The 14,233-nt window shown below is 40.2% G+C and overlaps 1 protein-coding gene across 2 annotated transcripts in view; it reads right to left on the bottom strand.

Annotated features, from left to right (window-relative positions):
• Positions 1 to 14,233, bottom strand: part of thsd7ba (thrombospondin, type I, domain containing 7Ba) — a 164,762-nt gene that overhangs the window by 102,613 nt on the left and 47,916 nt on the right. For both annotated transcript variants that reach the window (XM_058622672.1, XM_058622671.1), the window contains exon 3: positions 12,462 to 12,638. In XM_058622672.1, the coding sequence (XP_058478655.1) occupies positions 12,462 to 12,621 (160 nt within the window). In that variant the 5' untranslated portion in view covers positions 12,622 to 12,638. The remainder of the gene's footprint in view (positions 1 to 12,461; positions 12,639 to 14,233) is intronic.

The raw sequence follows: 14,233 nt of genomic DNA, 5'->3' as shown, positions 1-14,233 counted from the left end.
CTTGTGGAATTTCAATACAAGTCAATTCAATACTTGGGAAACAAACAACATTACCAGATACCCATATACACTGGTTTGCACCTGGGAAAAAAACAAGTTGTTTAAGGGGTTTAGTTACGCCTTTAAGCGATTTCCTCCCACAATTCAAAAACATGAATATTTGGGGATAAGGCAAATTGGACACTCTAAAGTGACATTAGGTGCATGGTCTCTAAGTGGCCCTGAGGTGTACCCCGCCTTTCGCCCTATGTCAGCTGGGATTGGCACCAGCTCCACCCTCGCAACGCTCATGTGGAGGATAAAGTGGTAGAAGATGAGATGAGAAGAGAAACGTGGTGTTTGATTTTGCTCTAATTGCTCTATAAAGACATGTTGAATTGAAAGAGCATATAATGAAAACCACTCAAACACTTTGACAGGGGACATTTGTAAAAATCAACACTTTGCAACTCACCAGAGACATTGATTAACATTTCACCTCGATTTGAAATATTCCATCCAAAAGGAATTTGTTGTTGCAAATTATGTATTTGAGGCGACAGAATTGGCACATATAGCTCCATACACCCACTTCTTGGAACCTCGGCCATCAACCATGTCTTTCACAACTACAAGTCACGAGTGTAATACTGGCAGATAATTCCACTGCGAGCCTTCTCTCGACTCTTGTATATCGTGTTTGAAAAGCCTGTTTCTGCACCGCAGTTCATCAAATTGCAAAATAAAAGAAGCAGTCGGGATAGACACTGCCCTGCAATCATAAAATGCGTGAAACTGTTTCTTAGGTAAGAATGAAATCCATTTGGTTTCACCTCAACATCTCTCCAATGTGTTCCCCACTGGGTCAAATACACTGTAAACACAGAAGGCAATTTTAACAGGTCTCTGTAGAGGCTGGGATTCAAACACAGAGACCATTAGCATTTTCCTTTTTCCTCATGTGCATCAGTGAGGAGTTTGCATCCTCCACAATTCTGTGGAGACCTTTTAAGTGAACACATCCACTACAGGTACCAAATATGTCATTAATTATCAACAAAGGAGGATATAGTGAGAAAAGCAGAGCAGAGCTTGTGGGAAGAAATGGGAAATCCTATCACTTGGCAACCTATTTACCTTCCCCTCCATCTGTGGATATGAGCACTTGTGCTGACAAAAACCCAACACTTCAGCATGGAGAGCAGCTTTTCAAGGAAGCTGCACCATAAAGAATACGAAAACAACAACAAAAATAAATAAATTAAAAAAAAAAGGTTTACGTTTTGGTTTAAACCCCTATTTATTCTGTAGCTTGTCCCTGAATTCATACTGAGCCAGTTTGTTTCTGGAGTGAAGACAGGTTCATCTCATTAAAACCACTTTAATTCCAAAAGGTAAATTGTGGTTTGTTAAAGGGAATTACAGCAATGCTTCTTCATCCTTGGGATATTTAGGCAGCATAATAAGAACCCAGAAAAAAAGGGAGAAATGATTTGTATTTTCTTTTTTATATTGTGCTGTATAGTCAGTTCCCTTGTCCATACCGATTACCTGACCTTCACGCACAAGACACAAAGTACAAGGTCCTTTACTTCAAACTTTAAACTTAATACTGCAATTGTACAGCAATGCTTCACAGAAAAGGACAAGCTCCTGTCTGATTCTCATCCAGTTTCCTATCACTGGGTTTATTTCATTGACATCTAGTATTGTAACCTTCTCTTGATTATGATTACGCTGTATACTGAAATACTTACATAAATGAGTAGTTCAGTGCATTTCTACTACACGTAACTGTGAAAATGAATGCTCTTCATCGAAGATCTAGACAATTTGACTATAACTGCACACACTCACGATACCTGAACTTGACTGTGTTTCAGTATTTGCTGTGAAGAATTTAGATTCAATTTTTTGTGAATTAATTTGAAAATGTTGTATAAAAGGAATCACGTCTGCACACACGGGGCTTAATCAGACAAATCTCAGATGCCTTTGTCTGTATTTCAATACTGGTATTAATCGAAGCTGCAGAACAGATTCATTAATGAGGTGACCTTCTATCTTTGACTCCCATCACTTACACAATGGTACTCAAGGCAGAATATTGGAGGAATGCTTTGTAATTACACCCATCCTCTGCTGCGAACTGGTCATAGCTGTGAAGCTTTTACAGCGCCTCCCTTGAGTCCCCCAATGAAAAAAAATTCAACTGTGGGAGATTTGTCCCAAAATAGGATGCTTTGTGTAAGGGTTTTGTGAAGGCTCCATGCTGCTTGAAAGGGACTTCTGTTAGGAATGGCACTCTGAAAGCCTTCTCTTAGAATATTATCATGGGATTAAGGATCTGACTGCGAAAAATCTGCTGTCTCGTGGCTCTCGTGAGACTAACTGGCAGCTTTAATGACAACCTCAATCAGCTTGATGCCAAGTTAGGAGGAGATGCACAAGTTCAAAATGAGATCTCGACGGCATATGCAACGTAAAGAGCTTTTGAAGAGACACATCAAATTTGGTCAAAGTGGCTTTGATAGCTGTAATATGCACTATACCACTACCCATATGATGCATTCAAATACGAATGCAAATTTAATTGAATGCAAAGTTCACGTTTGTTGTATTCTTTCCCTCAATACTGGGCACAGAACAGTGTTTTTTCTTTTTGTTCAGTTGTATTCACTGTGATCATAATCAAGCAGATTCAGGGGGTAACATAGTTGGTATATGAGCCGAACAATGGATGCACCTTGAAAGCTTTGCAGTTAAATTGCGTACAAGTCACAGCAAATGGCCTATGGTGAGATGAAACAAAAACTCAAACCCAATGGAATAAACCCGGGTGACAGTGGACTCTGTGAGAGGGATCTGCTTTGTGTAAAACATACATTTCTGTCCAATAATGAAACTTACAACCAATATCAATCTTAATTAAAGTTCAATTCATCTTTGCTCACATGTTTTACTTTTTGAAGCCTCTAAGTCTTTGCTGTTGGCCGTCAGCTGCAGTTTTCTGCCATGTGGGAATCAATGCGTTTTCACCTTTCAAAGGAGAAATCCCACACTGGCATGGATGACACAGCTATTGTCAAACTGCTGACAACACTGAAGCCCATATGGGGCAAATCACCTGGTGGCATCCATCACTGTAAATATGTTCACAGAAATAAATGGATTATGAAGATCTGACGAACTGTTGCCAACATTTTCCGCATCTTTCCATCACAGTGTCGGCTGATGCAAGAGAAGCGGCATGAATTTTGACTGACAGCTTGTAAACACAGAATTTACTCTAGGTTTCGAGCACTGACGTGTTGTGTTTACTCCACATGCCACAGACTAATTGTTGCCGAATGAAGATGCCATGAATGACTGTCTAGTGTGTCCCTGTAATGGCTCCTTGCTTGTCAGCCAGTCACAGTAGATATGCTGTCTGTAAATTCTAACTAGGTTGTGTCTGAGCTCTTCAGCCGATTATGACAGCTATTTGTAATCCGGTAGACCTCCTTAACGCGAGTTGTTATTGCCTTTGTACCGTAATGACATGATGTGCAATTTATGAATAGGTGTCTAATTATAGGTCACCACTGACAGTGGCTGCGTGTGCACAACACACCCTCACATCTGTGAATTGAAATGCACTGATTAATTGGTATTTAGACTGTTAATAGCGTCTGTTTCCTAGGTTCATGTGTGTTGGCCTTCATAGGCCTGGTTTGGCACACTGGCTGCTCCATGCAGGGCCGTGTTCGCCACACGCTGCTGCTTTGCCTACAGGCGTACTGTTTGGCCGACTGACTACAATAGGCATAATCTCCTTTGCCTACAGGCGTACGATCTTTGTTGATGAATGATTATGTTGCCTGCGGGCATGTACTGTTTTGCTGATTGTTTTACCTGTACACTGACTGACTGAATTTGAAAGATTGCACCCTTTAACGACCTCAAAATGTCCACCTGGACTGGTTTTTTTTTTGCTTATTTTAACCGTAAAAGGCCCAGAAAATGACCATGCCCATTTTTTCCCAGAATAACTTTCAATATCTGGCAGTTAGTTACAATTTACTGCTTGTTAAAATAGTGTATTAACAAGGGTTAAGACTTTGTCCACTAGCAGGACAGGTTCCCCCCATCCCTGCTGTTTGTGTTTTATATTCTATTTTAGTGGAGAACATAGGATTTGGTGATGGTTTTGCCATAATTACATATGCATTCATTTAGAAAGCATGTGCCTTTTTAGTCACCTCCAGGATGGTTGCCTGGTTCTTGGTAATTATTGTGCTTATTTGAGTGTAATTACGTGCCTTTTCACTAATTAATTTGTTTTCCCTTTATATTGAAGTTGCAACAACAATTATGGTGGACATTTGTACTGTAATTGCAGGATTTTCACATGACATAAATTTCTCTCCTGCTGATTAAGTTTACTTCATTTGTAAGGTTTATTTGGTTCAGGAATTACTTTAGATGAAGTGGTTATTTGATATCAATTAATGTTTTGTTTTCCTTTACTTCCCCTAATTCTGTTTTTCCTTGTTTCCCCCAGGAGCCGAGAGCCTAAGGTGGTTGAGGCTGGTCCGTTTGGGTGGTGGCGTCTCCACCTTGTGTGCCGTGTTCTCCTGAGGACCCCTTAATCTTCATCCTTGCATGTGTGTGTTAATGTGTGTACACGTGTGACTCCTTTGAGATCTCCTCCCTCCTTAGCCATAGTCCCGACAGACTCCTTCCCCCATTTCAGCTTTTCTATGGTGTTTTTAATGAGTCACTCTACATTTTCTCTAGCATCTCCAGAGTGGCGTTGTCAGAGCTTTATTACTGAACGAAATTAGCAGATTATTCTTAAAAACCTATAAACCCTCGTCCCACGTGCCACATAATGCAACAATTAGTCCAATTATCATTCTGCAAACTCAGATTACATGCTGATGTGTCCATGCAGTGTACAAAACGGTGGTCATTCAGGGAAAAAGACATGTTTTTCTTATTAGAAATGATTTGATAAACAATTAGGTGCATAATTGGAACAAGCAACAAGCAAATACACAAACATAAATCTAAAAATGACAAACCTTGTCACAGTCATCCTCAGTAGTTAGTTGTCGGCAAACTGGACTTAGATGCTCATAGACCAGTGCAGTGTATCACTAAAAATAGCGTATAGGAGCAGGCTACTGAATATAAAATGGCTACTTGGATATTTCCTGGATTAAGTTGGATGAACTCAGCTGGAACAGCTGGATAGAAGAGCGGGATCTGTGTCAGCAAACAACAAAAACGTCAAATCTTATCACACAGGGTAAAATTAAATTAACGTTGGTAAATAAAAATAATAATCAGGACTACAATGTTTCAGAGTTACTTCTAAAAGTACTTTGCACTAAATCCAGTCAACTCCTATTTTCGAGGCAGCAGGAAAATTTGATCAAGTGCACTCAGGGAGCGTTTCTTAGGTAAGTACCTTTTACAGCCAGATGGGACGTCCCATCTCAGGGACTGGAGCAGATGGTCAGGGCCTGATGACGTTGTCTATTCATTAGCGGTGTTTATGTTATACTCGGGGCCGCAGGTGGTGCAAGACAGCAAAAAGATTTCTTATTACCATCAAAAATGTACTCTGTGCTATTGGCAAGCACTGTATATTTGTGCACTTCTTTATTTAAATCTTGATAATCTACTGAATGCAAGACCTGCGTGACTGCTGTACAATAACATTGTATAACTGTGCATGTTGTATAAAATGAGGTGTTGCTCATGCCCTTTGTAGCGTGAATATTGTAATTCAAAGGTCATTTGAATCCAGTGGACTGTGTAGGTGGCATGAAAGGTTAAATACGTTGCACATTGGTTGAACTGTTAATGTTGTGACTTGTGACTTCCATTAACAGAAATAATGGTTGAGACACTGGCTTGTGTGATAATGTTACATGACCGATTCTTAGGGATCTGTGTTGTTGGGGCTATATTATCATCATCAAAATGCTCTTTACACTCAGGTGGCACAGCCGTGTGCATTTTATTCACTTTTCATTTTTCCGTATTTTGGCTGTGTTCATTATGGCAAGAGTATGTATTTTTATTTCATCTTGTTATTTCCGGCTCAGCTCCGACAGTAAGGATAAAATACACTGTGAACACGGTTATATTATATAATATTATACAAAAACCTGGCATTCGAGGGGTTAAAATTAGTATTTGACATCAACAATTAGGTCATAAGTAGGTGAAAATTCAGCTCAATGAAAGTAGAATATGGTAATGTATAATATTTTTATAGCTTGCACATTTTTTGTGCTTAGCGGTACGAGTGTGACTAATATTAGACCTGGCCCTTAGGGTTAAATATACTGTATGTGGTGCAGCACCAATTCTGTCCAACCCCCAGTTCACTGTTTCTTAGCAGCTAATGTGCTTGAAACTAGTATCCCGGATTGTATTACTTGACCACTTATGTTGCTTATTAACAATTACTAATCACCAGATATGTTTAATCTGGGTTGTTTAAGTACAATTCTCCCTCCATTACTGTCTGAAACATTATATTAAATCCCTTCACATTACAATGTGAGCCTAACATTTTAAGACCCAAGTTCAGAAAATTATCTCATTGAAGCATAACAAAAAAAGCCAGCTTAGTGTGAATCTAACACCAAAACAGCAAGGGAAATGGTGGGCTATTGTTCTACACATGGTCTTTCTACCACACTTCCATGACAAAGCCCAGGATGCAAAAAAAAACACAGCCGTGCAGGGACATGAAAGCAAACATCACTGATAACTATATCAAGATCTTGTCGACTCCGAATCAGAACAAAGTGTGTCTAAATATGCGGGCACTCTGAGATGAACCTCTTTGTAAAATTCACACACTGATGCTCACCAATAGCGAAAAGCGGTGCTCATTTTCGATGTGCCATCCTCAGTCTAAATTCAACTTGTAATGTAATTAATCACATTAGACGAGTGCATGTAAACACATCCCCTGTCATTTGTCAGATACAGTAATACAGATAGTCGATCATCCCGCTGAAGTGTTTTTACATGCTGCTGTTATGATTTATTATCTATGTTATTTTTCATTACTTGGTTCAAAGTCTCACTTTTCAACAAACACACATTGGCTGGCTGTGAGCATAACAGCTATTGAGCATATTCGCAATATGTCTCCTTTATGTGTTCGTCCATCACGGCTTTCAGACCCCTGTCCTGACCCCCCTTTAAAAAAAAACAAAAAAACAACCAGGTTGTTGTGTTTATCTTTGCAGCAGAACAAAAAATGATAGGAACAGGAGGAAAACTAGATTCTGTCCAATTGGCTTCAAATGTTCTTGCCTAATTCAGTTGAATAAAGGTTCCCAGAAAATTCCTCAGTGCTGTTCTGAAATGAAATGTTAAAATCCTAGCACACCCTCCTTTGAGCTCTCAGAAACAAAATTAAGTTCACTGCAGCAGTGATTTCTGATTTCAGCTTTGATGGTGCAACAGAGTGATGACATTGCAAATACACTGTATATATATATACACTCAGATGCTGAAATGCAATGTAAATGTTGCTTAACTTTATCACTGCACCAAAAAAAAAGTGTATTTTAAGTCACAGGGCCTCGGGTAAGACCAGATCTGTGGGGCTTCAGTCCTGTAAGCCCTTTGAATAATCCAGTATAGGAGCTGTGATCCCTCTCATTAAGGAAACCCTTTATTGATTTCTCAATCTTGTGAAAATCATTGTCTCTCAGCTGATTCACACAGCTGAAAATTCCCACATAATTTGGTAAGTCAATGGCTTAATTAGTCAGGCAACATATACAGTAAGGGAATATTTTTATAGCCACAAAATTGAGAAAAACTGGAGCGAAACACAAAAACCTAAACAAATACAAAAATGTTCTGGTAATGATAGTTGTAACACTACAGTTCCCATTACAAGTCCATCTGAGAAAAGAATAAAGTTTATTTTTGTTGAACAAGGCTGCAACATCCAGTTTTAGAAATCTGAGGAGGAAAAGACAGCAAGGGAAGCTCAGCTAACCCACTAATAGGGAACGTGAGCTGGGTTTAGACCGTCGTGAGACAGGTTAGTTTTACCCTACTGATGATGTGTTGTTGCAATAGTAATTCTATTGCAACATGTCATCAAGTGTCATCAAATATGTAATGTCATCAAATATGTACTGTGTTGTATTTCCATTTCACTACTAAACGTGCGCTAGAACGCGTCACTAGTTTGTTCAGAATCAGCTGTTTACGGATCGTCTTGCGAGATTTTCGTAATCCCGTAAAACCACACAAAGCTCAGCTTCAAATATTCTCTATGGGACGACAGAATAGTTTTGTTTTTTTTTCCACTGAGGTGAGCTCGACAGTGTTTGGACAAACGTTACTTCCATGGAAGCTCAGCTTCTCTCCGAGTCAATGGAGAAAGATACACAACAGCAGAGCCTTTTCTTCCTCAGTCCTGTGTAGATTTTGCGAGTGAAGTCTGTAGATAGATAGCTGGTTGTTGTGCGTTAAACAGTTTTATAGCACTTCAGTTTTACATAATTATCACATTTCCTTGTTCTAGTTGTTAGTTTGCAGAATGTGTGTAGGAATTTATGTATAAATAACCTGAAATGAGCGTCCCCTGTTTCACACCAGAGACTGCCACTGGATATGACACATGAAAACCTGGATGAGAGGCTCTAATTTCCTCTGTCATGTTTAAATGCAGATGCCAACATAAACACCCAACTTCAGTATATATAATTATCCTGAATTTAGAATTCCAAGTTTATCAAAAAAAAAGAAAAAGCTAAAGTAGGGCTGAACAATTTAGCCAAAAACGTTCACAAAAAAATATTTGCAAATCAGCCGATGATGATAATTACAAATGGAAGATAATTAGAGATTGTGTTTTGCTCCTATGTAGAAGTTGAAGAGAGCAGTTAAACTGCTTGTTAACAGAGAAGCACTCTGCAATTATGTCTTGTGTCTCAAATCGTGAGAAATGCGCGACGATCACATCAGTACAAATTGAACCTTTGTTATATTGCTATTGAGGAAAATATGTACGTATATTGTTATTGAATTACGGACCAGCGCTGAGCTACAGTATTTCTAACACATTTACTATAGTTATCTACAGCCCTTTAGGTGTGAAACGTGGACTGAAATGACTAAATTAACCCTTGGACGCATGTGTCAGCAGAGTTCACTTCTGACTGGTCCCATTTGCTCTCTTGTTTGTAATGTAATGCTGATGATATGAGCATGCATGAGAGAGTGGAGTATAGGAGTTTGAATTATTTGAATTAGAGCCGCGTGTACTGTCATAACTCTGCTGCTTGGAACCAGGTTATTAGAGTTATTATGCAGACCTTTTAGATGCATTATTTGTACACAGATCAGAAAATGAAAGTGCTTCCAGACTGCATAATGTCTATTGTTGAGTCTAGTGTGCAGATGAATGTGTTTGGTATTATTAGGCTGGCTTAATAGTTTTTTTCGGGTTTTGTTTTTTTAAAAAGTGTCAGTCCTGAGTGCACAACTATAAATGCAGTGAAAGCAAACAAACGCAGCCAATCACAGCCATTCATAACTCATAGCAACTCATCTCCTATTCTGATACTCTCCAGTGTGATCTGTGTTAATGGTAAATGTCGAACTCGCTGTTAAAAAAAAAAAAGGGCAAGTACAGCCATTTAAATAGAGATTGTCTTTGAATAGTCACTTTAAAAGGAGTGAAATGATAGTCCCATTAAGCACAGCATTACAGTGCTGCATTCTGCTCTCCAAGACATTGATGAAGGTCAGGCTTAAATGACTCCAGCTCTCCGTTTGGGCCAGAGCCTCCCAGCTTAGCCACAGCTCTGGGAACTTGCTCACACAAAAGATTTACTCCACAGTGCTGCTGGCCTAGATAGACACACAATAGGTTGGCTGTGCATAATTTAGAGCACATCCTCCCAACATTGACAAGTCTAAAATTGAAAGGGAGCTTGTCAGCTGAAATAAGTATTCAAACTTATCATGTCCTCAGTGATTTAACTTTGGAAAGTTAAATCAATATTTGCCGACATGAACGTAATAGTCAAACTTGTGACATGGAGCGCAAAGTGGCGGTGGATGTGAGACAGAGACAGATGTGTTGCCTTCAGGAGAATTAGCTCATTTACCACAAACGTCAACAGCTGATTGTTCTTGATTGTAACTGCGACACTTTTGTCTCGAGTTTAACAGACACTACAAGGACATATTGGCAGGAAAGGAGTGTTCAGTTTGAGACGTCCTTTGGTATTTCCACGGTAATTTCCACTAAGCAACAACGCATAAGCTTTCTTAGCCATGACAGGATGTCAAATCCTCACACCTGGTGTCCCAGCTCCATCCCCTTTGAACATACGTCCTTTCAAGTGAAATTAATCAATCTCTTTATCACTTGGGCAGTGTCGTTACCCAACCGCAGAGTGAGAAATGAAAGTGCTAATCGCATAGCAAGTGGGGCTTTTGTGTGGGGAGGCCACGTTTTCCTTGCCATGCTGCCTTGGAAATTAATTTTCAATTGAATGAGTGGTGCGAGTGAAGGATGGATTGTGAGCTTACCCCAAATTACCTTTCTAGTGCCACATTATATTTCAAAACAAAACCTTCCAAAGGTAATTCACTCTCAAATAGGGTGTTTGTATAGAACGACTACATGGACCTATATGGAGGGAATTTGGAACAAAACAATGTATTCTTCACACAGGGACACACAATGTGTGTCGAGCACACGTTGCTCTTTACATCCAGTTCAGAGAGTTGTCACTGGGAGTCGCACTGTAGATCCGCAGTAGAGCATACCATAACATGATTATTTACAGTGCAACAGTGTCTCATTACTGTTTCACATCACCACAGCACACACTCATTATAGTAAAAACTCTGCTTGTCACCACAGGGCTGAGAATGGACAGTCTGTCAGAGGGGAGAAGATTATTGTGCTAACAGCCATCATACTAGCTCCATGGCTTAAAGATGCCCAATAGCAGTGTTATGCCCCCCCAACAATGTGTCGGTAAGAAGAAGATTAGGCTACTCACGGTATTTGTCTATATGAAGCTGTAATGATTCCCTGAATTCAGTCTGTATATTAAAATAAATGTATGTGCGCACACATGCATATCCGCATGTTCTTCTCCTGGCATTTATTAAACCAAAAACTCATCTCTGTTCCTCAAGATTATGTATTTCCCCCCCCCCCCCCCCCCCCCGAGTCCGTAATCTACAACTACGCAAATAATTCTTGCCTCTATCTCCACCCCTCCCCGAGCTGCTCGCCTTCAGCGCTGACGCTGATTATCAAATATATGGTATATTTGTGTGCTGTACACAGGGGTAATAAAGTAGTAGATCATATATTAACAGTGTATGTGTAAATTGGAAACCAACAAAGATGAGCAAAGGCAATTTATGCAGTGATGCTTTCACATCTATATAAATATATGCATATGAGAATGGCAGGTTAACACTCTCTAAATATTAGAGATGTAACATGTTCAAAGACTGGATAGTGTGTTACTTATGTTAAATAAACCCCGTCCTGATGACCCAGTGTTTGAACATGTTACAACTCTAATATTTAGAGTGTTAACACTCTCTAAAAAAACCTTGTACCGGGGAAAAATGGGAGAAGCATCAGGACGAGCCACAGAGGAGGGACAGACGTGCAACCTTAGCTTATAAAATACTAATATTGAGCTGCACCTACTGCTCCCTTCACTCACTCACTCACTTACTTCTACCGCTTTATCCTCCACATGAGGATCACGGGAGCACTGGTGCCAATCTCAGCTGACACAGGGCAAAAGGCGGGGTACACCCATGATAGGTCGCCAGTCCATCAAAGGGCCACATAGAGACAAAAAGCCATTGACTCTCACACTCAAGGTCAATTTAGAGTGTCTAATTTGCCTAATCCCCAAATCTCCATGTTTTTGAACTGTGGGAGGAAACCAGAGAACTCGGAGAAATACCCATGCGCACACGATGAGAACACGCCAACTCCATCCAGAAAAGCCCTTGTTCCGACAGGGTCGTGGACCTGGGTCTTGTTGCTGCAAAGGCAAGAGTGCTAACCACTACACCCACCGTGTGGGCCCCTTTTCCACTCTTACCCTTCATAATGTCATGACTAACATGGGAAGTTGCACCTCTCAGGTTGAGAGGAATGACTGCATAGTTTAAATTAGTGATTGCCAGGATTGTTTGTTTTCTTGACATCAACAATGCCTTCAGACAAAATTTTGTCTGAAGTGTGTGTGTGTGTGTGTGTGTCTGCGGATAGTCATGCATTATGTATCGCAATCTTGACCAATAAAGATCAACAAAGTGTAATATTCACACAATATTCAATGACTACTACGATGATTTTGCAGCCGGGAGGAAAATCAAACCATTAAATGCAACTGTCAACCTGGAGGATGACGTTTCAATTTAATGGAAGCAAGAAAAAATTCAAACAGTTTTACCTGCTTTCCATGAAAAATGAGGATCCTTAGGAAACACAATGTCTGACTGGACTGGAGAAGAAAAGAGTGACACGAGGAGGAGGAAGCGGAGGTAGTTCCCAGCTCGTCGTGCCCAGGCAATGACCCCAAAGTCATCTTTTAGAATCATAGTCCAGCCCATTGCTTCCTCTCTTACTCCTGTGGGGAGAAGATTGTATTCATCAGTCACTCACTCACTCACAGAAATGGTCAGACATTTGGGCTGAAGGAGCAAACTATCCTGTCCCACGGTAACCTCCTGCCCAGAATCATGACATTCAGTGTCACCCTCCAAAGTGCATCACACATGAATAGTGTCATAGTGTGTCATTCTTTTTTTTTCCCTTTCTTTTTTTTGTAATCCAGCATACAAGTGTGATATCATGCCTGCTTGTTCTCAGATAAACCAAAAAGAAAAAAATTTATCACAGAGACCTGAGCCTCACAGGCTTCCAAGGAAGAGGTGAAAACACGTATTGGAGGAGACTGGAGTAATATGGGGTATTAGCACCTTTTTATTGCGGCACCTCTTTTATTCATATCTCCTCCTGCAGTGATTCATGTTCTAGGAGTGGAAGGGATTAGTCCTGGATTCTCCAAGCCTCTAATTGTGTTGCTCCAACAGCAGAGTTAATGAAAATAGAATCGAACACGTGATGCTGGTGTTTAGCGTTTAGGTCTGCACTGATTCCAAAAAACTAAAACTAATTCTGCTGTGCTGTAGCACTTTGGGTACAGTGAGATGTATTACCCAGCTTATTATCCCACAGAGAAATCCCTGCAGTGTGTCATTCCGCAATCATGTTACTCAATTGCGATAAAACTTCATTTGGCATCACAACCGAGACATGAAACAATAAACACAAGAGAAAAACAGCTGAATAAGTGGGATGAGTGAATACAAAATGGAGGACGCAAAATGCAAGACACTCACACAAGGTTTTGTTTTGTAGTCGCATAGAGAAGTAGTTTTACCACAAACATTTCAAATTCACTGCGGCACAGAGGGTCTTTACCACGTTTTGTGTTGATAAATAAGCATCCTATCAGATGGTAGATTACCTTCTGAACAGGCATTTCAGATGCAAGATTATTTACACATGGTGGCTGCTGAATTAGCATTGCCTGATTTCATTCCGGGGAAATTAGATTTTGACTTTGCTGCTTTGGCTGCATTTTGGTTGGGGCAGATTTAGTCTAATGAGAAAAATTTGCAGGGGTGGAAATGGCTTGGTGCCCAGGAGTGCGCTGCCAGATGCCCAGTTTTTGATGGACTGCTCAGTTTTTCTTTGGGTTTGATGTGTTACTACATAATCAAAAGGTGTTACAGTCTTCTTCAAATGTAAACAGCAGCATCGATGTTCCTTTGTCTATTTTAAACCCCTCTAGAATGTCTGTGCATTTTTTTTTTTTTAGCTGTGTCTCACATTTTTGTTGGCCAGAGAATGTATTCTGTTTGGATGAATGAGCAGAGTAGTCTGGCACATATGCAGCCATAAGCCAATTAGACACCTCTGGCTGCTGATTACTAGCCAAGCTCTCCGGCTGCACCAATCTGAAAGCCATACCTGACTGCTCCCAGATTACATCCTCCCTCTAGCCAGTCTAATTTGACTATTCGTGGCACAGGCAGCATTCTCCACGGGGTCACAGAACATGTCACAACTGATTAAAAGACAGTTTCAAACACAAACTAGTAATGAAGCTATAAGCATGACCCGGAGGGGGGGGGCATGTGTTCTTTGTGTTAGAGA

The sequence above is a fragment of the Solea solea genome, chromosome 2 (assembly GCF_958295425.1).
Source record: "Solea solea chromosome 2, fSolSol10.1, whole genome shotgun sequence".
In the NCBI taxonomy this organism is placed as follows: domain Eukaryota; kingdom Metazoa; phylum Chordata; class Actinopteri; order Pleuronectiformes; family Soleidae; genus Solea; species Solea solea.
The sequence above is the reverse complement of the archived record's forward strand: the minus strand, read 5'-3'. Positions and strand labels throughout refer to the sequence as shown.